The 24,775-nt window shown below is 43.8% G+C and overlaps 1 protein-coding gene and 1 long non-coding RNA gene across 9 annotated transcripts in view; one reads left to right on the top strand and one right to left on the bottom strand.

The window, feature by feature from the left end:
* Positions 1–24,775, top strand: part of Syne2 (spectrin repeat containing nuclear envelope protein 2) — a 313,170-nt gene that overhangs the window by 206,324 nt on the left and 82,071 nt on the right. For 7 of the 8 annotated variants that reach the window (XM_063241111.1, XM_063241110.1, XM_063241106.1 and 4 more), the window contains 15 exons: positions 434–544; positions 5,194–5,310; positions 10,031–10,261; positions 13,791–13,973; positions 15,175–15,303; positions 16,321–16,442; positions 16,589–16,733; positions 18,118–18,249; positions 19,607–19,759; positions 19,853–20,062; positions 20,365–20,466; positions 21,327–21,446; positions 21,587–21,787; positions 23,076–23,249; positions 24,459–24,590. In XM_063241111.1, coding sequence (XP_063097181.1) covers positions 434–544; positions 5,194–5,310; positions 10,031–10,261; positions 13,791–13,973; positions 15,175–15,303; positions 16,321–16,442; positions 16,589–16,733; positions 18,118–18,249; positions 19,607–19,759; positions 19,853–20,062; positions 20,365–20,466; positions 21,327–21,446; positions 21,587–21,787; positions 23,076–23,249; positions 24,459–24,590 — 2,262 coding nt within the window. Of the gene's footprint in view, positions 1–433; positions 545–5,193; positions 5,311–9,765; positions 9,877–10,030; positions 10,262–13,790; positions 13,974–15,174; positions 15,304–16,320; positions 16,443–16,588; positions 16,734–18,117; positions 18,250–19,606; positions 19,760–19,852; positions 20,063–20,364; positions 20,467–21,326; positions 21,447–21,586; positions 21,788–23,075; positions 23,250–24,458; positions 24,591–24,775 lie in introns of those variants that run through there. The other variant, XM_063241112.1, reaches the window with a different exon arrangement.
* Positions 474–10,031, bottom strand: LOC134474206 (uncharacterized). Its single transcript, XR_010044873.1, has 3 exons — positions 9,805–10,031; positions 8,637–8,735; positions 474–662 (listed from the first exon to the last, which is right to left on the bottom strand). It is a non-coding gene; the product is annotated as an uncharacterized LOC134474206 (long non-coding RNA).

Genomic DNA, 24,775 nt, shown 5'->3' with positions numbered 1-24,775 from the left:
TGGGTGGAGCCCCTTGCCTCTTCTAGGCAAGTCCCATACCGCTGAGCTGCACTCGGAACTCTCACTGTCAATCTAATTTGCATTTCTCTGATGACTAGTGATTTTAAGCACTTTTTCTAATAGCCACCAGACTGTTACTTTCAAGAAAACATTTTTGGTTGTGCTTACTACAGCAGATTAAATTCCTAAAGCACTATTTTATAGACCCCTTTTGTGTGGTACAAGTTTACTTACTCTTTGAATGAATAAATACACATACACAAGTTTCAGAAAACCACAGTTAGAAACCTGAGTTCATTAGCCAAAGAAATGGGTGTCTGGGGCCCAAGGCCCGTGGGTGAAGCCCAGTGAGTGCTTCTGGTGTGACATTGTGGGACAGCCTGCTGGCGAGGTGAGCACTCCCTGCCCTTCACTGATCGGTGTCCTTCCCTAGGATGGATGCGAGGAAGCCAGGCCATCTGCAGGGTCTCAGCCTTTCCTCTGGGAGCAGGACGAGGACCTGGAGGGCAATGGGGCGGCCTCGTCCTCTGCAACAGTCATCCAGGTAACTGAATGCCGGGGACGCGGTGGGTGCTGGTTGCCTGAACTTGCCAACCCATTTTCCTCTGTAGGGAGCGTCTTTCTGTCAACACCTTTAAACCTTTAAATTACCAGTCTGTGGCCTGAATGAGGAATAAAAACGGATATAAATGAAAGAAAAGAATTTCTTGTTTGGATGCTTAGAGCAGGAAATGGTTCAGGCAGAATTTTAGTTGCTGTATGTAAGTACAAACTGCACATTTGTGGTGTGTAACATGATACTTTGAACTGTATTGTGGAACTGATAAACAAAGCTAATTAATACATGCATAGCTATGAACCTACACCTCCTGCCAGTCTGAAAGGCTGGATCCTTTGCCTAATGTGTCCCGGCCCTCCTCTCAGTCCCTCGTAACCATGGTTCCACCTCCTACTTAGATGGCTCAGATTCCACGTGTAAATGAACTCATGTGGCAACTGTCTTGTCTTTCTGTACCCAGCGCATTTTACTTCCCTTGGTGTCCTTCAGATCCATCCGTGTGGCTGCAAATGGCAGCACTGATTTCCTTTTCAGACTGAATAATATTCCATATGCACATTTCATTTTCTTTATCCGTTCAACCACCAATGGACAAGGCAGTTGGTCCCATATCTTGGGGATTACAAAGTTTTACAGCTTTTCACCATTATTCCTGCACACATACAAAGATAGCTGTGCTTGTTCCTTGAGTTTTTCTTGTATGCCCAAGTCTAAGTAGATAACCCAGAGTCCTTCAAAGGCCTCGCCACATTTTTTCACCCAGCACTGAACGTGGGGGTGGGTGTGGGAGGGTGAACCTGTAATCCTTTTATTCTTTTCCTCACCAGTACTGAAGGTCAAACCCAGAAGTGCTCTACCCCTGAGCTACCTCTTCACCCTTTTTTTTATTTTGAAACAGGGTCTTTCTGTGTTTCTTAGGCTGATAGCAAACTCCCAGGCTCAAGCTGCCCTCCAGCTTCAGCCTCCTGAGTAACTGGGTTAAGACCTGGGCCACCATGATCTTTTTTTTAAACCACAGCAGTGTATTAGTGAAATCAGTGGGCTAAGCCTTGTTGCTCCTTGTGACGTGCTAAATGTCCAGATGCCTCGCTTTAGGAAACCATCCTGCCCTGTCAGGCAGTACCCTGCCTTTGCTCCTGAATGATGTCGGGGCGCCATCGCCATCCTGAACCACACATCCACACCTCACCTCCTGTCCCCTCAGCCTACACTCTGGCCACCCCTTCATTAATCGTTGGCACCATGCTCTGCTTGGACCTGCACCTCTAGTAGAAGGCATCTTTCCCTCTCTGCTTAAAAGTATTTAGGTCTCCCTTCCCACCAGCTGCCTCCTCCACCTGAACAAAGCCATCATCTCAGCCCACCTCTTGAATGGCTCTTCAGAAAATGCTGCCCCTGGCCGCCCCTTTGCACCTCTCCCTGCAGAATCCCCACTGGTCTGGAAAGAGCCTTCTCCACTTCTGCCTTCTCCTCAAACCCGGAGCTCCAACAGGGAAGATCGCTCTCTTTCTCTGTGTTTTCTGTGGACCTCAGTTGCAGCTCGCCACAGTTCTATGCACACACTTGACACAGTTCCACATACGGCAAGAATCTTACAAGCTGTTCTGCATGTTATTACCTGCACTCAGCCCTGGGTGGCACTTTAATGAATTGACTTTCTTAATCCTTAATCAATTACTGTACTTAATCCTTAATTATTGTACTTCTTTCATTCACTACTAAACACTTTTATGTGGTGCTCTCTCGCCCCCTTTTGTGGTCTAGTTTCTGCCCCTGGTTAAACAACTGTTGGCTTCTGGAAACCACTTTGGCTTCTGGAACACCTGATCTTTCTTGAGGTATCCAGTGAAGGAGACACTGGACCATCTCTTTGTTCGTGAACTGCAACCTGCCTTTGGCTTTCTTGATTTGCACACCCCTGTCTCTTCCGCCGTAGTCCCTCCTCTGTCTTTCTCCCTTGGTTCTGTTCGTCTTCTGTCTCTACTAGAAGGCAGGCATTCCCCAAGCTGGCTGTTCTCCTCCTTCTGTTTGTGTCTCCTCCTCTGGCTTTGGTAGTCACCCTGGTGCCAGTGAGTCCCATGCCACATCTCTCATCTTGCCTTTTCTCCTAAGTCTGTTTCACATTTCTGCACCCCTTCCCTAGACTTCTCCTTTTAGATGGATTATTTTTATTTCAGACTTATTTACTACCCTTTCTTCCAAGCTTGCTCCTCTTCCTAATTTCTCAGTGCTTGCCCAGAGTCTGACACGTGAACATGAGAGTCAGCTCAGGCACCTCACTTTCCTCTTTCACATCCAGTCAGGGTCAGGTAATACCCTTTCATCTCTCTCCTCACCCTCCCATTACATTTGTCATCATCCTGCGTGAGAAATTTTATTTCCCCTCTGGGTTTTTGGAGTAGCCTACTCATTGGTTATATAGCCTCTAGTTATTTTTTCTAACCTACATACAAAATTCTGATGGCTTTTCCTAAAACATATGCCAGACCCCAGCTTAAAATCCTTCATGGATTCTGGTAATCTAAATTAAATAAAATGTGAAACTTCTTGATCAGGATTTTTCATGATCTCTTTCTGTCTTTCCTGGGTTTGTTTGTTTGTTTGTTTGATGGTTTTTGTACTGATCTGTTTTGACCTTACACTTGCTAGGCAGGTGCTGTTCTGTGGGCTATATTCCCGGCCACTTTTGTCTCAGTCGTGCCTGTAGTTCTTGTGTTCAGAAAGCAGTTGCGTTAGTCAGATTTCCCATCACTGAGACATCATACCTGAAACCCACAACTTTAAAAGTAGTTTATTTTGGCTGACAGTTTAAGGGTGTTCAGTCCATGGTTGGCTGGTTTCAAGGCAGAAGCAACATGATGGGGAGGTGTGGGTGGGACACAGATGCCTGAGCAAATTGGCACAGTCAATTAACAGATTATCGTTTCCAGCAGAAGGAGCCAGAGAAACGAACATTTTGTTAGAAGGTATCAAATGCCTTATAAATGCCTTATATATGTATTTTATTTTGTACCTTATTTATGTATTGAGCTTATTGTATTAGAGAAACCATGCAATATAAAATGAAAACCAGAGTCCAAATCCATGTGTATAAACTACTGCTTGCAGAGCCCTATGACCACTAACATAGGAGCTCAGGAGAGGGAGAGGCCACTGCGGGCGGGGTGTTCTGAAATGGGTTAGATTGGAGTAGATGGAAGGAGCTTCAATAAAGGGCATAATTTGGTGAGGCCATTAAACAACAGCAAACAACCCAAACTGTGAGTGGTGTGGACTTTATTCCCACTTTAAAGATCAAGTAACTGAGCTCAGAGTCCCAGTTAAATTGTTCAAGATTCCACACAATTTGCGAACAGAACAATCAAGATAGGTTGATAATAACATCCATACTGTGTTTATTATTTTGTATGCATCATTTTTATATTGTTTAATCTTGTGTAACCTTAGCAGTGGGATTGCTCAATCAAAGCATTGAGAGAGAGACAGAGAGAGAGAGAGAGAGACAGAGAGAGACAGAGAGAGAGAGAGAGAGAGAGAGAGAGAGAGATGCTGGGGACCACACATCCTAGACAAGCATTCTGCCACTGTGCGACACACATTGTCAAACTGTCCTTCAGAAAGCCTGTGCCAGTTTTATTCCAAAAATGGATTGAAGTGCTGTCTCCTGATCCAAGTTGGAATTTCATATCGTCAGTCTTAGACAAACTTAACATTGGTTTAAATTGAATTTATATTCTAAGACTGTTGAATATCACTCTTGAGATGTCTGTTGGTTTTTATAATTCTGTGAGTTGCTTATTCATATCATTTGACTTTTTCTACATGGGGTTGATGTTTAACTTAATGATGTATAAGATTAATTAATATAATGAGGACATTAGCACTTTGGGTATGCCAGTTTAGTATTTCTTTTTACTTACAGTGTGGTACCTTTTGTGGTGTACATTTTATTTTTATGTTGTTCAGCATAACAGTATAGACATTTTTTTCCTCTGTTGTTGTGCTTTGAAACTCCCCTCCTAGAATTTTTATGGCATCACTTTTATAATTCAATATTAGATAAAATTAAAATTCATTGTTAGGAGAGAGGTTAAGATTTTAGCTTAATTTTTCTTTAATAAAATGTCTGGGTGGTTTTACCCTAAATTTAGTGAGCTCATTTTCTTTTTCTTTTCTTTTTTTTTTTTTTTTTTTTTTGTCTTTTTGAGGCAGGGTCTCTATGCAGTTCAGGCTGGCCTTGAGCTCACTTTGTAGCCCAGGCTGGTGTCGAACTCACAATGATCCTCCTGCCTCAGCCTCCCAAGTGCTGGGACTACAGGAATGAGCCACCACGCCCGGTTGTGTGAGCTCATTTTCTCTCTTGTTATTTGAAATGTAGCTCTTATCATAGAACCTTATTTGAATTCTCATCAAAATCTATTCATGTACTTAATTCTGTAGATTCCTTATATGCTCATTAACCAGAGTTGTGGCAAACTGAAGTTTATCAAATAATGACCAGCATGAGAAAGCGGATCTTCCCCTGCCAAACTGACTTTTTTTCTGAGTTCACCTGGCTTCTCTAGAAGGGGGCTGCTTCTTTGGCACCAGGGCAGAACTCTCCCTGGACCTCTGATTGATTCCTTTCTTTACAGGAGGCAGAGAGAAAAATCAGCACATGTGACCGTTCCATGATGCAGATTCTTGCACCTGACTCACCAGTCACAGAGCAAGACCCAGAATTCTCCGCGGGGCTCAGCCAGACAGGAGATGTAAGTCGCATCTGTCACAAAGTGACTGCTCAGACAGCTGCTGTCCTTATCTGTGCATTGCCCCACAGGTCCCCTGTGAACCTTAGCATCTTTGTAAGTGCTGTTAAGCTGTAGAACGGAAGATCTGTTATCACTTATTTACATAAGAAATGAGCATCGCGTGGAGCAACGTTCCGCTGTCCGCCTGACTGACATTTGTCAGCACTAAGTGATCCTTCCCTGTCTACCTTAATCTGATACCTAGTGTCTGGGAGCAGTGAAAGCAGAGACAGGCTAATATTGATCCATGGTCTGTTACAGAAAAGGCATTTATATTGGTTGTCCATTTAATCACGTGGTAGATTAGTGCCTACCAACAAAGAACAAACCAAAATCCGGAGAATGATGCTCCAGATAGGGAAAAAGGAGAGCAAGGAATCACTTCCAGAATGTCCCAGTCCACCTTCCAAGCATGATACCTGCCTCAGTGGTTCTCGGGAAGGCCTTCAGAGGGTGCTGTTTCCCAAGCTGACCTTGGTGTTCAGCTGGACCTAAAGTCCCACAGTTACAGAAAACATACTAGCGTGCTTTTGCTGCTTTAAAATTAATTTTACTGTTTTATATGGAGTTTTGTTTATATTCTCCCCCAATCTTATTTATGCACATTTTCAATCTTTTGTCTGTTCTTAGAAAAATATATACTAGTCATCAAATGGTTATTCTCCTCCTTACCCTTCTCCTTTTCGTCTCTAACAGTGGACGCCCAGCAAGGTAGACAGAAGTCAGAGTCGAAGAAAGTTGCTGCCCCGCTCAGTGGTTCTTTTGCTGCCCAGAATTAATATGTTATTTTTGACACCTGCCGTTGTGTTTTGGCTACGGGAGGCATTCTGCTTAGCGCGAGCCACTGTGGGGTGGATGACCTACAGTGCGGTCATGGCCCTGCCCGTGTTGGCACCAGACAGTAGTGACAGTGAAGGACATAAAACGTCTACTGTGGGCCCGGCCTGGGGTGTGCAGCTGTCACCTACTGCCTCTGGCAGCCCTCGATTCGGTAGTTAGCACGGCTCCCCCTCCTCCCAGCTGGGAGGGTGCAGCTCGGAGCAGTTACGTAGGCTTCCCGAGACCACATAGCCGCTGAGCGGCAGAGCTAAGATTGAGAGTCAGATCTTCTGCCTCTGGGTTTACAACCTAAGATTGTAACTCTAAGGCTCGAATATCTTTCTCTTAAACCCAGCTATGTACATATATATTTACATTTTCTTCGTAATAGAATTTTTGTCCTGGGGGTGCCTTTTGGATTTATGGGTACCAAAAAGTAGCAGAAGGTCACCTTTCATCTCCGCAGGAATCAGCCTGCTTTTGATTCTTCTGCACTTTTACCACCTGCACCCCGTCATTTCCACCTCATGGCCCAGCCCCAGAGGGGAATGGGTCTCCTGAGTGACCAGGGGTTGTGATGCCCACCTTGCAGACCTTTTGTTTTAAAGTTGAAAACATGAACCAAATAAAAACCACATAACTTTTAGTAGATTTTAAAGTCATCCATGTCTCAAACTGCAACAGAAAATAAATATTTAATACAGAAAAACGTGAGACCAAGGCAGCCTGACCTTGTAGGAGGCACCACCTCTGTGCTATTCCTGTGAGACACCTCTGTCTGTGGGTGTCACCCCTGTGCCCTCGCGGGCAGCCTCGAGGGTGAGATGTGCAGGTATTTGTAGATTCGATTAAAATAATGTTGATATAAGTTGGATATAAAATGCAGCTCTAGCCAAAAAATTAGCTAGCATTTTAGCTGCAGTGGTGGTGTTAGGTCAGGGCTGTGTTGGTGTAGACATTCAGGCGCTAGCTTAGACAGCGGGTGGAGAACGAAACTGGCTCAAAGAAGTGGACTCGTAGATCCCAAGCAGAGTGAAATCAGGAATCGAATTCTGGTTGTGTGAGCATGAGCAGGGTGAACAGCCTCCCGAGGCCTCAGTTTCCTCCTCTGCGCACAGGGAGTAGGTACAGGCTTGTGGTGTAAAGTAATGAAGTGATCTTTGTGTGGTGCTTAGCACGGCACCTGTTTTATGTAAGAGCCCAGTGAAGGTTAGGCATTATTAACTTACTTACGCCACAGAGAATGACAGCATCATTCTTAAGAACAAGGGTCACTGTGGTGTTACATGTGGCCCTAGAGTATGTAGAAAACATTCATTTCGATGATTTCCACTGTTGTGATGTGGAGCTGTGTCTTAGAGAAGACCTTTCGTTGGAAATACCCAAGGGTTCATAGTCTAAGCCTCACAGGGCTTTGCCACCCTGGTGTGCTAATTGCTGTTCTGATGAGCACTGGGGTGCCTTCTTGGAGGGCTGGAGGCCGTGTATCCCCTCTCCGCGGCTCCCCTGGCTGGGACGAGCTCGCAAACACCGTGCCCCTCACAGCATTTACCCGGTCCCACGACACAGGTGTCATATCCGGTTGGTGTGGGCACCATATATGGGGCCTACGCCTTTGATTTACAACCCGGGCTTCCGTGTCTTAAAAGCAATTCAAATAACCTGAAGACATTCCAATTTAAAATCACAGAGCAGTTGTCCTTGAGCAAATGGTTGCTGTCTGGGCCTGCACTTCTGCAGAGCCTTGTGGTGGGACAGACCCCGGAGCTGATTTACATCTCCCTGCTCAGGGTTCACTGACTGGAGAGAGAGGCGTGAGCTGAGCACTGGCTGAGTCCTGACCAGTTTAGCTGTGAAGGTCTAGGGTTGCACATAATCTCCTTCCCATCCCCCTGAGGCATCTCTTCAGGTTCAGATACCTTGCAAATAAAGCCCAGATTAGTCATGCAGCTTGCTTATTTCCACATCGAATCAGTGACGAAGCAGAGAAATTCAATACTGCTATTTTTGTGTGTACAATACAAGAGGTATGCAAATAGAATTTTGAGTAATCAAGACTGCAAATGGTAAATCACTTCTCACAGGTTAATAAATTCTTATCTCAGGTGGCAAAAAGGAGGTCTCCCCCAAGTCTTTGCTACTAACAGATGATACCCTGAAAACTAGGAAATAATGAGATGACTAGAAATTCATAGCACACAATTGTTGGTTTTTTTTTTTATCAAGAATTAAAAAGGAAAATTGAAAGAAATGAATCCAAGGGTAGACCTGGCCATCTGTGCAACCCAGAGGAAACACAAGGGAAGGAAAAGCTTCCTTACGGTGATGATTCTTTGGATTAGGGCGTAATTGAGGCACCAGGGCCTTCACGCTGAGCTACGTTCCCAACCTTTATTTTTTGTTTTGAGACAAGGTCTTGATAAGTCATTAAATTACCAAGACCCAGCTTAAATTTGAGAGCCTCCTACCTCAGCTTCCCGGAGTGCTAGGATTACAGGCATGTGCCGTCCTGCCTGTCAAGGTGATTCTTGAAGAAAATTGATGAAGGCGGGGACAAATTAGCATTGCTGTGGAAAAGAGCACATATAGTGAATAAATAGATGACAAGGTAGAAAAAGATATATCTTAGGACATTTTTGCCAGGCAAGCTTTCAAAATGCTCATCAGTGTGTATGAAACTGCATGGTTTGTTTTTAGCTACCAGTTTATTTCACTCAGTTGCTCTATAAATCCTCTGTTGGAGAAAATCTCCGAACCTTAGGAAGTGTACACATCCATTTGAAGTTTGTCATTTGGGCCAAATTGTGCTTTGTGAGGCTTTAACAAGTTGTTAACAAAATCTTACATAGAAAGCATTATAATTTATCATAATCACAATAAAGTATTAAGACCAATGCTTTTGTAGAGCACAATATAAATCTTTATCCCTCTAGAAGGTTCAATATACTCTTTTCTTAATCTTGACAAAGTTAAACAATAGCAGAAGGCAAATATATCCTTGTATTAACTATCTTTTCCCTCCAAATTGAAAATATCTAATACGTAATTACTAGAATACTTTCATTTGTTTGTCTGGGTAAGATTTTGCTTTTACCTTGACCAGCAACCTTATTTCAATGTAAAAGGAATTCCTCGTATTTTCTTCCAACTATACCTGAAGTACGTGTTCCTTAACTCAATATTATTTAAATACCTTGACGGTGAGAGTCATTTTAGGATTTTCTCTGCGGAGCAGAAAAGTGTTTCCAGGTTACCCACACAGAAGTTTATTACTTGACTCAAACTATTTTTAATAGAAGTGTAGTTAAAGAATGAATAGCATGTATGTTTAAAGAAAAGCCAGAATACTTTATCACCTAACCACTTGAGAGAGCAAGTGTTCAGTTAAAAATGTGTGGTATGTTTTGTTGCCCCCTCCAGTATGTAAAGTTCTTTTTTGTTTTGTTGTTTTGCTTTTTCTGTTTGGATAGAGCCCACAGCAATGTATGCATTGCTTAATCATATGCAGTACAACTTTAAATGCCGGCCCCCTTCAATGTTTAGCGCACGCACACGCACACACTCACCTCCCTCCTGGGGCCTGCAGCACACTGAACTGTGAGCCCTTTGGCTCTGCGGTGCCTGGGAATACTGTACCTGTGTATGCGCCGATCGGCTGCTTGGAAACCAGTGCCACCCGATCACGTGAGCGTGGCTATGAGCGTGGAGGTGAATTTTGCTTTTCTTTCTTCCTTCTTCTGCCCTGGTTTTGTTCCTTTTACCTGATGGAAATGTTGCAACTCCTCAGGTCTTTGCAGGTCTGGGGATGAAGTCTCTGAATGGCTGGCTCTTCCCTGGTGGTTTATCTGTGGGTTTATTGTAGGCTGCCACACTTCCGACCGAGGCTGCAGCTCTGGACTTTGCAGTGGAGCAGGGACCTTTGAGACCCACGGTGGAGCCAGCGGAGCCGCGGCCTGCAGAAGTCCTTCATGTCTGCCAGACTCAGGTGGCCAAGCTGGAGCTGTGGCTGCAACAAGCCAGCGTGGCATTTGAGCCAGAAACGTTAAACACAGACATGCAGCAGGTGGTGGAGCAGGAGCTGGTTGGGTGCCAGGTAAGCCTGCCAGGCCAGGGTGCCCAGCCTCCTCACCAATCCCCTGCTGAGGTGAGGCAACTTTTTCTTAAAGCAACAAGGTGTCTCTTTCTGGTGCTCTGACACAGACATTTATTTTGGCCTCGACTTGTAGTTCTCAGGGTAATTCTTTGAAATTCTTTCAGTAAGGGCACATTTGGGAGGACGGCAGCAGATAATGTCTCTGTCTCTGGGGTCCAGATCCAGTGCTGTCACATTAACCTTGGACTCGGAAAAGTTAACTTCTCAGCTTTATTTTCCTTGTGTGGTATAGTCAGTCAGCTCATGGTTTGCAAGATTAAGTGAGATAAATATATAAAGCAGTGTCTACTATATAAAGCATTTGGAAACTGCTCCATGAATGCTGTTATCTTTAGTAATAGTCATAAGTTCTGTGAAGATTCATTTATCAGAAGTGCAGCTGGGCGCCCTGATTTGTAAAAGTGCACTTTATAGTAGCAGCGGGCTTTGCCACCACCAATTTACCAGGAGTGCTCCTGATCTTGCTTGGAAGGAGCAAGGTCACGGCTTCTTTGGCTTTCTTCTTTGGCTTTAGATGCTGAGTAAAACTCCCAGACTCAGCCCAAAGGTTGAACTCTCTGGCTCCCTCAGGAGGGGGCTGGAATGACGACACTGGAGCAGCATAATTGCAAGTCACAGTTGCAAGGTCTGTCCCCCAGCTGGGCCCCCGGCTGACACCTCAGCATCCCTGACTTGTTTCTGTGCCGGCTTCCTCTGGGCTCAGAGTGCCACATCCCTGCTGGGCCTGGAGGAGGTCTTTCTGCAGTTCCCTGTCCTCAGGTAGCCAGGGTGGCTGTCCTCCCTGCAGGGGCGTGCTTCCTCCTCTGGGCTCCTCTGGGCCATTTACAACATCCAGAGCTGCCTGCAGAGCTGTGGGGCAGGCGGATGGGCCAACTTCCTCCTCAGGCGGGGCACCTCTACCCCCTCCCCCATCACATGGCAATCCAGATGGTCCACTCTAGTAGTTTGCTCAGAATCCGACACTGCTCTTTGGCCTGACTGATAAGGCGCAAGGAGGACTTTTGAAAAGGGTGAGTGCGCACAATATGGGGCGCATTCCAGGCTTTGAGTCTTAGCTACTTACCCTGTCCATTGTGAACCTGCCACCCTGCCGTCTGCTGACCAAGTGGGCCCCCTGCCAGTTCTGGGGTCATCCCTGGACTCCCACCCTCATCACACTTCTAGTATGAGGATTACTCTTTCAGTGTCAGGATTTCAGAGCTATGCAGAGGCGCAGCCACCAGAGGCAGGGGTGCCCAGTGGGCTTTATGTGGGTAGCACTTTGCCAGGGTCACGGTTAGGAGGGAGAGAGTCCCTCTGAGCAGCAGGCCCTGCCTCAAGAGGCTGAGGCGGAGGGTGGAGGTGGGAGTGGGCTGCTGCCCAGAGTGGGAAGGGAAGGGAACTTATATGTCTGGGTGGTGTCCCTGACCCTGTGTCTACGAGTTCCACAGGAAAGCAGTCAAAGCCATAAAATACATTTTAAAGATTGAGTTTAGTGGTAGCAGAACTAATGGTTCTGACCTGCTAGGAAGAATAAACATAGCAGCCAGTGTTTAGAAAGATCGGTTGTCAGCATATGAAATGCCCATTGTCTTTACCCGAATAATACTATTACATTAGATCTACCCTCTGAAATTAATTTAAAATGAGAAAAACAGGGCCAAGGGTTTAGCTGAGTGGCACAGTACTTAACTGGCATGTGTGAGTTTCTGAGTTAAATTCCCAGTACCAAAAAAATTGAGAAAAGTAATTATTGCATTATTGGTTCCAAAACCGAAGACTTAGAAGCAGCTTACCACATTCCTACCTGCTTTGACCACCAAGCATGCCTGGTGGTACCAGCATGGCTGTCCCATGGGGTGATATGGGACGGTCCCATCAAGGGTACAAGCCGCCCAGGGGACAATCGTGCCCATGGGGTCCCGCTGTAACCATGTTAAAATGGTACCAAGAGGGAAATTGTTAAATCCCAGAACATCAACCTGCTACCATTAAAATGGGAATCATGAAGCATGGTGCGTACACATATAAAAAAGTATACATAAAATAACTGAGTGTTGGGAGCCAGGGATTTAGCTCAGCGGCACAGTGTCTGCCTGGCAAGCGTGAGGTTGTGAGTTTGATCTCTGGTAGCCAAAAGAAAAGATAGAAAGAAGCAAGCAAAGTGTGGAAAAGAAAGTACACTTTGTTTAAAACCACTCTTAAATGCATGAGTACATATTGTTTAAGTTCAGAAGAATCTGTAGAGGATGTAAGTAGCCTCCTTGGATGAAAGAGTTATATATTATTTGAGAATGTGTTTTAAGGATAGAAATTTTCTGTAAGGGTCCCTCAAGGACCTGACTTTGTTCTTAGTCACACAATGAGTTTTAGTGCCAGCGATCACCAGAGCTGAAATGTGAGCATGGTTCTGCTGCCAACCGTGTGCCCAGCCTGTTGGCATGACCATGCGGGCTCCTGAGCCCCAGGAAAGGGCAAATGAGACCCATCGAGGAGGAACGCCATGACCATGACTTAGTGGGAAACATACTTCAGCCTGCTGACTTTTAAAAGGCTGAATAAGTTGGCTGTTGTATCAATGACTTTTACTTTCCAAATTACTTCTTCTGGGATGTTTTGACAGAGGTTTTCTTGGTGTGGCTTGAGGAAGGGAAGAAAAAGAACAAGGAGAATTTTTAAATAGTTGTGTGGAATTCTTTTTTCTTTCTTTCTTAAAATTCCTTTTTGACGCTCAGATCATAAGAATAGTCAACATTCTTTGCTTAGTTTTCGTACTGAGAATGAGCTCAGGACCTTGTGCTTACCAGGCAGGTGCTTGTGTATCCCTAGCCCTGCTTAATGCCTTTTAAGCACACAACTATATATAATTCTAACTGTTTAAATCTGGACTGTGTGAATTTAGGCTGAAATACCTGAATTTGACTCATTAACGCCTCACGATAACCCTAGATGGTAATGGTAAATTCTGTTGTTAGAGATTTCCATTTTACAGATTACCAGAGGCAGGCACATATAAAGCGAGATGCCTAAGTGTCCACAGGCAGTAAGAGTTGGGATCCACACTCAGTCCAGTTCCAACATCTGCGTTCCTATCCATTGTGTTCTACTGGATACCTGCAGCAGTGTTTTCTAAAGTTACTATTGAATCACTTACTTTAGATTTGAGATTTATTCCACAGAGTGACATCTGTAATCTGATTTGGTTTGGTTGTATCCCTGCTGAAAAGTTGCGGGGATTATGTGATAGTTTTTGGTTTTCCAGAGCCCCTTCTCTCCTGTGTTTCTGGGAGGTAAAGAGAGTAAGTCTCACTTACTTTGGGGACACCACTTGTTCAAGAACAACACTGTAGACTGGGGCTGTCGCTCAGGTGGACCATATACCGTTATGAGCAAGGCTCTTTGGGCTCAATCACCAGCACCTAATTTTTTTTTTTTTTTAATTTTTAAAAATGACCTTCACTGTGACTGACCGCGTGGCCTTATTTCCTAGGCTATGCTGACAGAGATTGAGCAGAAGGTTGCCTCTCTGTTAGAGACTTGCAAAGATCAGTGCCTGGGAGATAGTGGAACAATTCAACATGAAGCTGAAGTTCTTTCCCTGAAACTCAGAACTGTGAAGTGCAATTTGGAAAAAGTCCAGATGATGCTTCAGGAGAAGTACAGCGAGGACCAGGTAAAATATGGCCATGAGTAGCCAGCCATATGTGCCAGTGTACTCTAGCCAGCCAGAGGGGACTCCGGGTGGACTGGCTGAACCCACCGGGGAGAAGCAGTACTAAGCAACAATGGTGTGGCTTTAAACTGCAAGAGATGAGCATGCTGGCTTTGCTGAGTTTTATTTTCTTTTAACATCTAGCTTGCTTATCTAAGTTGTTGGTAGTTTGATTTGGGTTGATTTAATGCATTGAGTACTCTTACTGATAATGCAGACTTGTTTGAGGCTTCTTCATAACAAAAGGATGTATGTTAAAGGAACTTTGTAAATCCAATTGACTACAAAATGAAGCCTTTTTATATAAGATTAAAATTTGACATCAGAAAAATAAAACCTGTTGGTAGGGCACTTTTGTTACTTGTTTACAAATATTTATGGATGCTGATCAGAGTGTGATACAATGAAAGTATTCTCATGATTTTTGAAAGCAAATATGAATGAGCATGGTGGTGCAAGCCTATAATTCCAGTACTTGGAAGGCTGAGACAGGAGTTCAAGGCTAGCCTGGGCTACATAGTGAGACCCTGTCTCATACATACATACATACATACATAAATGGAAATGTGCAGTTTTTTTTTTTTTGTGCCAGGGATCAAACTCATGATCTTGTGCTTGCCAGACAGGCACTTGTGCCACTGAGCTTTATCTGGAAATATGCATTGTATGAGTAAAATATGCATAGGATTTATCTCCAAGCTTAGGAAGTTGTTCCCACTTAGGGACTTACATTCATAGGAATAAGACTGGCTGCAGATACATAAGTCATCTGGTTTTCCCTTTCATCCTACTGTTCTCTGTTTTGTGGGGGGGTTTTGGAAATTTTTTTAAACATTAGGCAAATTTGAGTTTAAAATCATAATACTTGTTTCCCTTTTAGATTTTTTTTTTTTTACTTTGTTGTAATTTTCTTGGCTTTTCATAATTCATTGGATGAATGAGGTTGAGAAAATAAAGTGATCATCTCATCAAATATAATGATTTTGAAGCTATTCTAAGTATATTACATCACAGTACATTATTATGCACTTCCTATAGTGCATAACAAAGTACTGTCACTTACTTTATATAAAACTTTTCCCACTGCTAGAGGTGAAATAAGATAGTTCTTTTTATGTAGTCTGCCATCTTGAATTTTTTTTTTTTTTTTTTTTTTTTACAGTTTCCGACCATTCTAAAAAAACCTTCAGAACATCTCAAATTTCTGCGGCCTGTTCACCTTTCAGAACTGGAGTTTATTGTAACTGAAAGGCCACAGTTTAGCAGATTAAAAGATGTCCCACAGCCACAGGTAATTTTGGCCACCAACAGTTGTAAGAAAGAATAAGACCTTTTGCCTTTGGAGTTTGCACACTGGGTGTGACGGGGTGGAGAGGGGGGTGTAGGCAGCAGTGCTGAGTTGTTTTTTTTTTTTTTTTTTAAATTTTATTTTGAAGGTAGTAAAAATGCAACAGCACAAGACAGAACAAAGCCAATCAAGATAATGCAATGAAATTGGTACAGGATTTCACAACAGGATACTGGGATAGTAGTAATATGTCCTATGGTATATCTCTTCAACTTCACAATAGTTGTCCAGTCAATTAGGTATAGCAAAATCAAACCAAAAATAGAACATTATAAAAACCAGTTGAGAATAATGAATAGAGCAAAAGAAACATAACAAAACAAAACAGTGAAAACAACCTTTGCCTTCAAACAGAAAATAGAAGGAAATCCCCCATATTTGCTATACTGCCTATGGTCATCCTCCCAAGAGATGCTGAGACATCTGTCCCCAGTAGCTATGGAGATGGATGGGGGGGAGGGTGCTTGATTTTCAGCCCACGTGGCAGCAGGCTCACAGGTAATGGTTCTCCTCTAGGCCCACGACACAGGCACTCACCAAGAGGGCGGGTAAATAAGCTGCCTCAGCAGTGCTGAGTTTTAAGCCTTGGCAGTGATGCTTCCGTCTGCTGCCTCTGGGTCAGGAACTTTGAGTTACATCCTGAATCAAACTAAGCAAATACCAGGGAGACCTTAGCGCTCTGGCTACAACACTACTATGCTTATTGTCTCAAAATGTTAGTATATTTTTATTGATTTTTTTTAAAAACACATGTCTGATTTAGTTTAATACTTGACTATTCTTTGAGTATTTTAAGTGGGCTTTTGAGGAATAAAAGTGAGTAAGAATCAGCAATCAAGAAAGAGAAATAGTAAACAATGATTTAGGAAGTGGTTCCAAATCAGATTATTTCAGCAGAAGAAATCTTTATTAATTGAAAAACTGGATTAATCCAACCATTTGAATCTTACTTCATTATAGGTTCTAGAGTTAAAGCCAATGGAACAGAGAGATTTAATCAAATTCATAGAATTTAATGCTAAGAAAACATGGCCACAGGATTGCCAACAGGATGGAAGTACCACTCAGGAATCATCTACAAGGTAACACCTTGTCAAAATAGCCAGGCATTCGGTGGATTGAAGTTTGGGAGAGTGAAGTTTCTTAAAGCTGTTTGCAAGACATCATCTAGATGTAATTTTTAAAACTGTGTTTATAGTCCTCTTGACTACTTTTCCTTCCTCAAAAGGGGCAAAGCATCCGACTCTGAGAACGAAGCCCCAGACTCCACCTCCGCCTCGCAGGGCCAGCGCAGCAGTGACAAATGGCAGTATCTTCTTCACAAGCTGGCATCGAGGAGGCGGCTGCCACCGCCTCAGGTCGTGGAGCCCCAGGTCAGTGTGTGGCACATGGAGTGCACTGTTGGTGTGTGGGTCCAGGAAGTGTGCACTGAATGCACACACACGTCCCACACGGTGTAGCACTTTGTGTTCAGAAAGCAAAGTGCTGGGTGTGCTCTGCACTTGGCCCACGCTTTGTCCTCACCCTGGGAATCTGCATTAGGTGCCCCTCTGCACTCCCACGGCGCTCTCAGTGTCCTGATCGTAGCTCTTGCAGTGCTACCCACTGGTTTATTTGTCTGTCTTCCCTAGTAGAGGGTCTGAGAAGAAAGACCACAGCCGCCTGTCCTGTGATCTTGTATAGCACAGCACCGGGGATCAGGGTCTCAGTGACTGTAGAATGACTAAAAGAGTAACTAATACATGTTCATGTTTAAGGCACTTTGAAAACTACATGGTGCCGCATGAGTCAGTGAAAGGTTCTTTGGACCCTGCCCCTGCAAGCCTGTATGTCAGTGGCACCTGTCATCACCGTTCCTTCCTGTGCACATTACCAGGCCATTGAGGGCCTCCCAGGTGCCTTGCTTTACTGGCTGCTGCTGCCTTTTTCTCCAGAAGAAGCAGAAGAGCAGAATGACCCTGTGTCCACAGCACTCAGGCTTCTGCATGCAACCAGGTCGCCGCCTGCCTGGGCAGAGGCCACCCTTGAGTTCCCATTTCCCCAGCTGGGGGGAATTGCTCTCCTGCAGCAACCTTAATTCACCAACTGAAGTTGAATCAAGCTCCTTGGCAGGGCCATGGTCTTGGTTTCTCCTTCTAGATATGCACTATAAAAGTCGTATTCAGCTGTCTTTGAAAGAATCTAATGCCATCTAGTAGTTCTTTGCCCAAGCAATTTCATCTGTCATTTCTTTCTTTTAGTATGTTAATTTTCCAGTTAGAGAAAGATGTTAATTCCAGATCATTCTCTTCTGAAATCACAGCTCTTTTTAACTGCTTATTTGGCTTTTCAGTACCAAATCAGGATGCGTATCTATCCCTCCTTGCAACTTGCTTGTGATTCTAAGAATATTCTGACCCAAGAGCCAAGAGGACCTAGTAAATACAGAGTAAATAGGCAAATAAATGGATGAATAGACAGATAACCTTGTAACATAAATACCTCTGCTATTAAATTGAATGATTAGTGACTTTATTCCTCAAATTATGATTTGTTTCCCCCGATTCCCCTATCTAAATGGACCTTCAGTTATCTAAATATAGCCTGTCATGACTTCTCAAAGTCGCCAGAAGTATTTAGTCTTTTTCTTATCAATGACAAGACAAGCAAGAATGCTTACCAAGAAGGCAATTCAGAAGACTGGACACAAAAACATTTTGCTATTTACATTAATATCAGCATCTGCTGTTGCTAATGAGTGCTCCCTTGTCTATGTAGATTACCACAGGAGTAGGTGTTCTACCCAGTGTACGTGTGTGTAGCTTCAAATACCCTACGATTGAAGAGCTGAAAACCTATACTACCCTACTGGAAGACCTGCGCCAGGAAGCTAATGACCTTCAGACACAGGTACAAACTGTTATGCATTTTCCTCGTAGCAATAACATAAAAAAAAAAATAGAATATCTTAACTGCAAGTTGATCATAATTTTATTTACTGAGCAAACAGTGGAGCACATAATGGAATAGATCCTAAAATTGCAAAGAGTTTACCTTGCTTACCAAGTCTGTTCCGTTTTGTAGTGGCTGCCTAGAGTAAAGGATTCTAAACATGAATCCAGAATTAGCAGGAAAGCGGACAGGGGTTGATGGACACTGTGCAGTGGTGATGTGGGCCTAGAAGGGTGAGGAAGGAGGAGAAGGAAGGATACAGGCCAGGTTTCCAACCTTGAGTAGATTTAATAGAAGTGGTGTGATCGGTAGGTTAGGGATCCATCAGAGAACACAAGAGGAAGCAGCCCAAGGAGGAGTGATTAATTGCGAGCCTCAGCATCTCCTAGACTGGTAGTCAGGGATTCAAGGCGACCAGGGATAAAAGAGAAGTGGCTCCATGTGCTTAGGCTGAAGCAGATCTGTGGCTCCCCAACCCACTGGGGTACCATTGTATAGCCCCAGGGGCTCCTTCACTGATGTGCATTGTTCCCCTGCTCCACTGCCTATCTACGTGTGCGTGTGTGTGTGTGTGTGTGTGTGTGTGTGTGTGTGTGTGTTTATTTTCCCCAGCTCTGGGTATCAAACCCAGGGCCTTGCTTGTTGAGGGAGTGCTGTATCACTGAGTGACACCAGCATGCATCCAGTGCCACCTTTCAGATACATACTTCCTCCTCCTAATCAGCCTGTTCCAGTTCGTCTTTTGTGACTTCTTTTCCTTCTCCCAGCTACTCTTCTCTTCACTGACCTGCTTTCCCCTGCATTAAACACGGGGGGCAGGGAGCGGTGGGAAGAGAGACGGTGTGGTTTATGTGGAGCCGCTAGCCCCTGGGTGGACCTGCTAAGGAAGGCTTCTTCTTAGGGTTGGCACTGTAACTCATTCAGGAGTCCACGCACCACTAAGATCGCGTTTCTTAAACTTGCTTTTCTCAGAGCTAAAACTTCTGGGTTTGTTTCTTCTGTGACCTACCTGAGGTTCCCTGATTAGTCGAGGCACTGATTAGTCCAGGTTTTAGAGCTCATTTGATTGAAACAGCTTATTATTAAGATAAAATATAGCTTAAATTTCAATGGAAATCAGAAAAAATGTACTTTTAGAAAGGCAAGGAGAAAGCCAGTGGTCTGAGTAGCTCTTAGAGGATAAAAATATGCATTATAGTAACTATTGTGGATTTCCTACTGTCTTGTCACTTTTTTTAATCACTGTTTTGTTTTGTTTTATTCCCTTTAAAATAAAAAAAGAAGGTAATGAATCCTAATTTTTTTCATGATTCAGGAAAATGTGACAGCAGAGCCATATGTCAGTTTGGACAAGAAGTTATTTGACCTCTGCTTGACGCTCAGTCAGTGCCTGGGGAGTGTGGAGGAGCTGCTGCAGACCCCAGGGCTGCTGCGGGAGGACACGCACAGCCAGCAGGCACACTGCGAGGTAGGCCCTGCCCTCTGGCTGCCTGCCCGGCCCCAGCCCAAGCTGTGAGGGATCCACTCTCATTCTCTGTCTTTCCTCCCGCCCACATTGCAGGAGCTGGCTCTTGAGCTGAAGAAACTGTATTTGGCTCTGGGTGACAAGAAGGACGATCTTTTGAAAGCTGTGACGTGGCCTGGCAAGAATGCTAGTTTGTTCCTTGACTGTTTCAATGACCTCCAACTCTACCTGGAGCATGTACAGGCAAAGGCTGCCTGGAGGAGCAAGTCCCTGAAAGCTGGCCTCGACTACACCCACAGCTATCAGGTATGGTGTGGGTACAGGGCAGCCTTTCTGCAGCAAGGGGCCCAGGTTTCTATTTGCTCCTCCCGGCATGAGTAGGAATTACTGAGGAAGATAGTGAGACTCCTGTGCTTGTGTTTAAAACGTTTGAAAGTGAGGCCTTTTCCAAAGTCTATGTATGAATTTATTATTTGGGTTTCCTCTATTTTGTATATGTTTGAAATTTCCAGTATCAGAAAAATTGCAGAAACTCAACTAAATCTAAGAAGGATCATGAAGCACTAAATAAGATTGCTCAGTTTCCTGCATTTCTGTTTTCTACACAGAATGAAATAAAACGATTGTATGATCACCTCATCAAGAGTAAGACAGCCCTTCAGCAGTCTTTGAATGAGATCAGTGGCCAGAGTATTGGTGACCAGCTCCAGGTAATCAATCACAGTAATTCATATCAGTGTCACCTTGAATCTCAGAGTCCCAGGCATCCACTGTGCACCCACTGGGCATCTGAACCTCTTCCCTTTGAGAGCAGGGTCGAGGCTTGAGTACGTCAACAGAATGGGAAAGATTGGTACTGAGTTTTAAAGATATCTCTCAGACACATGCATTAAAACAGGAAGAGACCATCTTCACTGTCAGCCTGGCAGGAAGTGGGTCCAGGCTGCTCAGGGTGTTGGAAAGAGGCTTCACCTGCTCGGTGGAGCATTGGTTGTTCCAGCTTCTGGGGATCACTTGCCTGTGTGTCAGAATCCTAAACACACTTCTGCTTTGAAGCCAATGGATTCCATTTATTGACCAAATAGTAACTGAGAACCTACACATGCAGCAACCATTCTGGGAGCTAAATTCACACTGCTCCTAGGGATATAAAGTGAGTGCATAAAAATAAACATACACATTCAAGGAAGGGACCTCTCAGTACTGTGAGTAGTCTGAAAGTTCATTAACAGCTGCCATTTCCTAAAGCAGGAAAAAATCCTTGCAACATCAGGCTCACTGTTTATGTGTTTGCAAGACACCAGGTGTTTGGATGCTGATGTGAAGAGATGCTGAGGTGCAGGTCAGTGGACGTGAGGCCATGTGGATTTCCTCCACTGATACTGCGTGTGAGGAGAGTGTTAGGCACATTGGAGCTCAGGTTCCTCAGGAGATGGACAAGGAGACTGGAGGTGAAGGAGAGGCACACAGGACATTCTTTGTTCCCTTAATTTCTTTTTTCTTTAACAAAAAAATGTATACTTCTCTGACTTACCAAAGGCTTTCCTGTTTTGTGTTGTCTCTCACTTAGAAAGCAGATGCATACACAGCAGAGCTGCAAAAGTCTGAGAATCGAGTGGCCAAACTCAGAGACGAAGGGGAGAGGCTTGGTTTCCCTTCCACAGTCCTGCAGGAGGTGCACAAGTTAGAGGTAGGGCTGAGCAGAGCCCGCTCCCAGCACTGTTGCCGTGAGGGTGGCGGCTGTGTTCTTCAAGAGGGCTTAGGTGGGTTCTGCACTAGAATTCTCTTCTTGGTGGGATGAAAATGGGTGTGTCCATCTTTTCCTTTCAGGACATACTTGACAGCATGTGGGGCATCCTCAGAGCTCGGTACTTGGAACTCAGCAGCCCTTTCAACTCTGAGAGCCAGCTGGATGCTTTGCTGCAGGGCCTGGGGGAGCTTGTCAGTATCGGACAGGAAAAGCTTGTACAGGGCCACTTACAACAAGCCAAAAGTAAAGCTGCTTTACAGGCCCAACTACAAAGTCACAAGGTAAGATTGACCCATCAGATTCTCTCTTTCAGGTCCTAAAAACTCAAGATTTCTCTGAGTTTAATGGAAACTGTTGATTTTTTTCCCCTGGTGAAACACAGACCATTTTCTGTTGTATAAATATGGATTAGTATGTAGCAGGAACCTTGGCAAGCCTAAGAGTATGATTGTGAGGGAGAACAGACCAGTTCCTTATATTCGTGGAACTTCGAGCTGAGTGAGAAAACGAACATTTATCAATGACCTTCACACAGAGGTACAGCTAAAATTCAGATTCATTCTGAGAGCGTTTAATAGGAGAAATTGACATAGTATTGGAAAGGTCTTCTGAGAACTGGAATCATAAGGAGAATGTACTATTCTGTAGTAGCATGCCACAGTAAATCCTTTCATTTTCCAATCGTTTCATTAAACCCTCTTGATCACCAGTTAAAGATATGTAGTGACCTAAGTGCTAATAAAAAAACATAAGACATAGTCTCTACCTTGTGAAAGTTCATAGTCTAGGTAGTAGACCTCAGTGTAAGAAAATTAAAAGGTGAATATTGACTATGAAGTACAAAAGAGGAGGAGAAAATAATATTGATCATCTTACTGTGTACCCAGCCCTTTGATGAATTCTTTTACAAATCCTTTTGTGTATTTATCCTTGTGAAAGAGTAGAAGATATTTCTGTGAAAAGGAAAGGTCTCCAAACAACCACAAGAGGGACCAAGCTGCAGAGGCGAGGAACTGTGTGAATGGAGACTCCCTTGTAAATGTTCAAAGTACAAATATAATCACGTTTATGGACCAGGATCCCTGTTGGCCCCAATTAGCAAATTCCTTCTGCTTAGCTACTTCTGTCAGGCAGAGTCATGAGAGTGAGGGTTTAGGTGTTACGTGTGCTGGATATGTGGACTGCTTTGGTTTGCACAGCTGGAGATGTACTCTCTCCAAATTAATCAGCACTTCTAGTAATGCATTAAAACTCAAAGCAACTGGGTTAGAAAGATCTATCAGGACACTAAAATGGGCTCACAATAATGTTTGCTGCCTAAAAGATTATTTTGTAGGAAACATTACTTAAGGATGATATTTCTTTATAATTTGTTAAAAGTCTGTCCATTTTTAGAAACTTAGAAATCCATGTCAGTTTTCCTTTTATTTTCTTATACACTTGACTCTGTGCTGGTACTCTGGGATTTTAGAGTATAAAACAGAAACAACTGGATAAAAAGTTAAAGTGATTTGGTTGTAACAATTTTAACCATTTAAAAATAATACTAAAACTTCTTCACTATTACAGGTATTTTTCCAGAAGCTTGTTGCCGACATGCTGTTGATCCAAACGTACTCTGCCAAGATGTTTCCTTCTTTATTACAAAAGAGAGAGGCATTTTGGGCAGAACAAGTATCAGAAATCAAGTCCCTAGAAGACAAGGCACAGCAGTGTGGCGTGAAGCTGCAGAGTTTGCTGCAGGTACGTGGCTTATGTGAATTCTGTCCTTAGCTGCCATTCCTAACACCTCCAAGCGTCAAAAGCAAGTGTCATTTGCTAAGCTATGCTGGAGTTAAGCGGGGACATGACAGCCTCTGCTCTGTCCCTGTAAGGACAGTTACCTGGGATTTCTCATGCACAGATCTGAGCGTTGAGGCCCTTTACCCCATTTAGTTTCGTGTAAGAATTAACAGGACTGAAGACACACTGCAGCCATGAATGAGGTCATTTGGCTTAAACAGTTCCTGGTTCACAGAGTGGACTCTAGTCCCAGATATTCATTGGTTGAAATGGATCGTGACATTCTTGTCTCAGGTCAAAGAAAAATAAAGCATGCATAAAGTTCCTTTTCAGTTTTAAGGCTTCCACTTCTACTTAGTAAGCCTTTCGTGATCAGTGTTAGGACATAAAGGAAATTTAAAGAAAGAAATAATGTGTTCAACTTGGAAATTTCAGAAGGAGTTATTTATGCTAACACCATTTATTTTCTAGTCAGGGTGACCAGTTGACATTTAAAATAATATTTTGTGGTACTTAAAAAATCTTCACAGGTCCTATAAAAGCCAGGCGATCCACCGCTTGAATAGATACAAAAATTAGTGAATATGTTGTTTTTCGTAGGATAAGTTCCAGTGTCAATAACTCAGCTTTGTGGGGTACTGGGACTCAAACATGTGGGCTTCTCTGGAGATGGGAGGAGCCAGACAACACCAGGGGAGGGGGAGACAGAGGTTCTCCTGGTGTGCCCCTCCAGGTACAGGGTGGAATGGGGTCAGGTAGGCCTGGGATCGCAGTGGAGTGGGAGCAGCCTGATAGGAGATTGTGTGAAGAATATTTTAAAAGTAAGCTCTGGGCTTTCCAAGTAGGAGAAGGGCTGTCTTGTGACAGCCAGGTCTCCGCAGGTGCTTTATCACATTAACTTCCTGTGTGTCCTTTACCCAGTTTGACTGTACAAGCATAAAACATGGCTAGCAACTGGGTTTCTTTCAGACCTCATCCTCACAAGCAGTGGAATCATTTTCCATTAGACACCGAGCTCTCACCAGAGTGAGGAATATGGCTCAGGTCTACCTAAACTCTGTGTCTTAATTTTATGGGGTTATGAACCCATTTTTGTTTGGATGGTTCACTGGGATTGCCTGAAACCAAACTAAAAAGGACTCCCGCTGTGCCGTGTCCTTGATTCTTTAGAAATGGGAAGAATTTGATGAAAATTACGCATCCCTTGAAAAGGACCTGGAAATTCTTGTCTCTACATTCCCTTCTGTGAATTTGGTGGAAGAAACCGAGGAAAGACTGATGGAGAGGATTTCGTTGTACCAGGTACTTTGCTTCCTGACTTGAGTCATCAAAGCCATGTCCATGGCTCTTTGCATTTTGTTTTGACCAAGTTGCTGGGTTGTAAAGCTGAATGACGTGAATTGGAATGAAATACTGTATTATATGCATTGGAACCCTTCCAAAAGTGTGAAACTAGAATGGAGGGTGAGGGGGTTAGACATGGTCAA

This window comes from Cavia porcellus, unplaced genomic scaffold (genome assembly GCF_034190915.1).
Source record: "Cavia porcellus strain 051 isolate PalLab524CR breed Dunkin Hartley unplaced genomic scaffold, mCavPor4.1 scaffold_31, whole genome shotgun sequence".
In the NCBI taxonomy this organism is placed as follows: domain Eukaryota; kingdom Metazoa; phylum Chordata; class Mammalia; order Rodentia; family Caviidae; genus Cavia; species Cavia porcellus.
The sequence above is the reverse complement of the archived record's forward strand: the minus strand, read 5'-3'. Positions and strand labels throughout refer to the sequence as shown.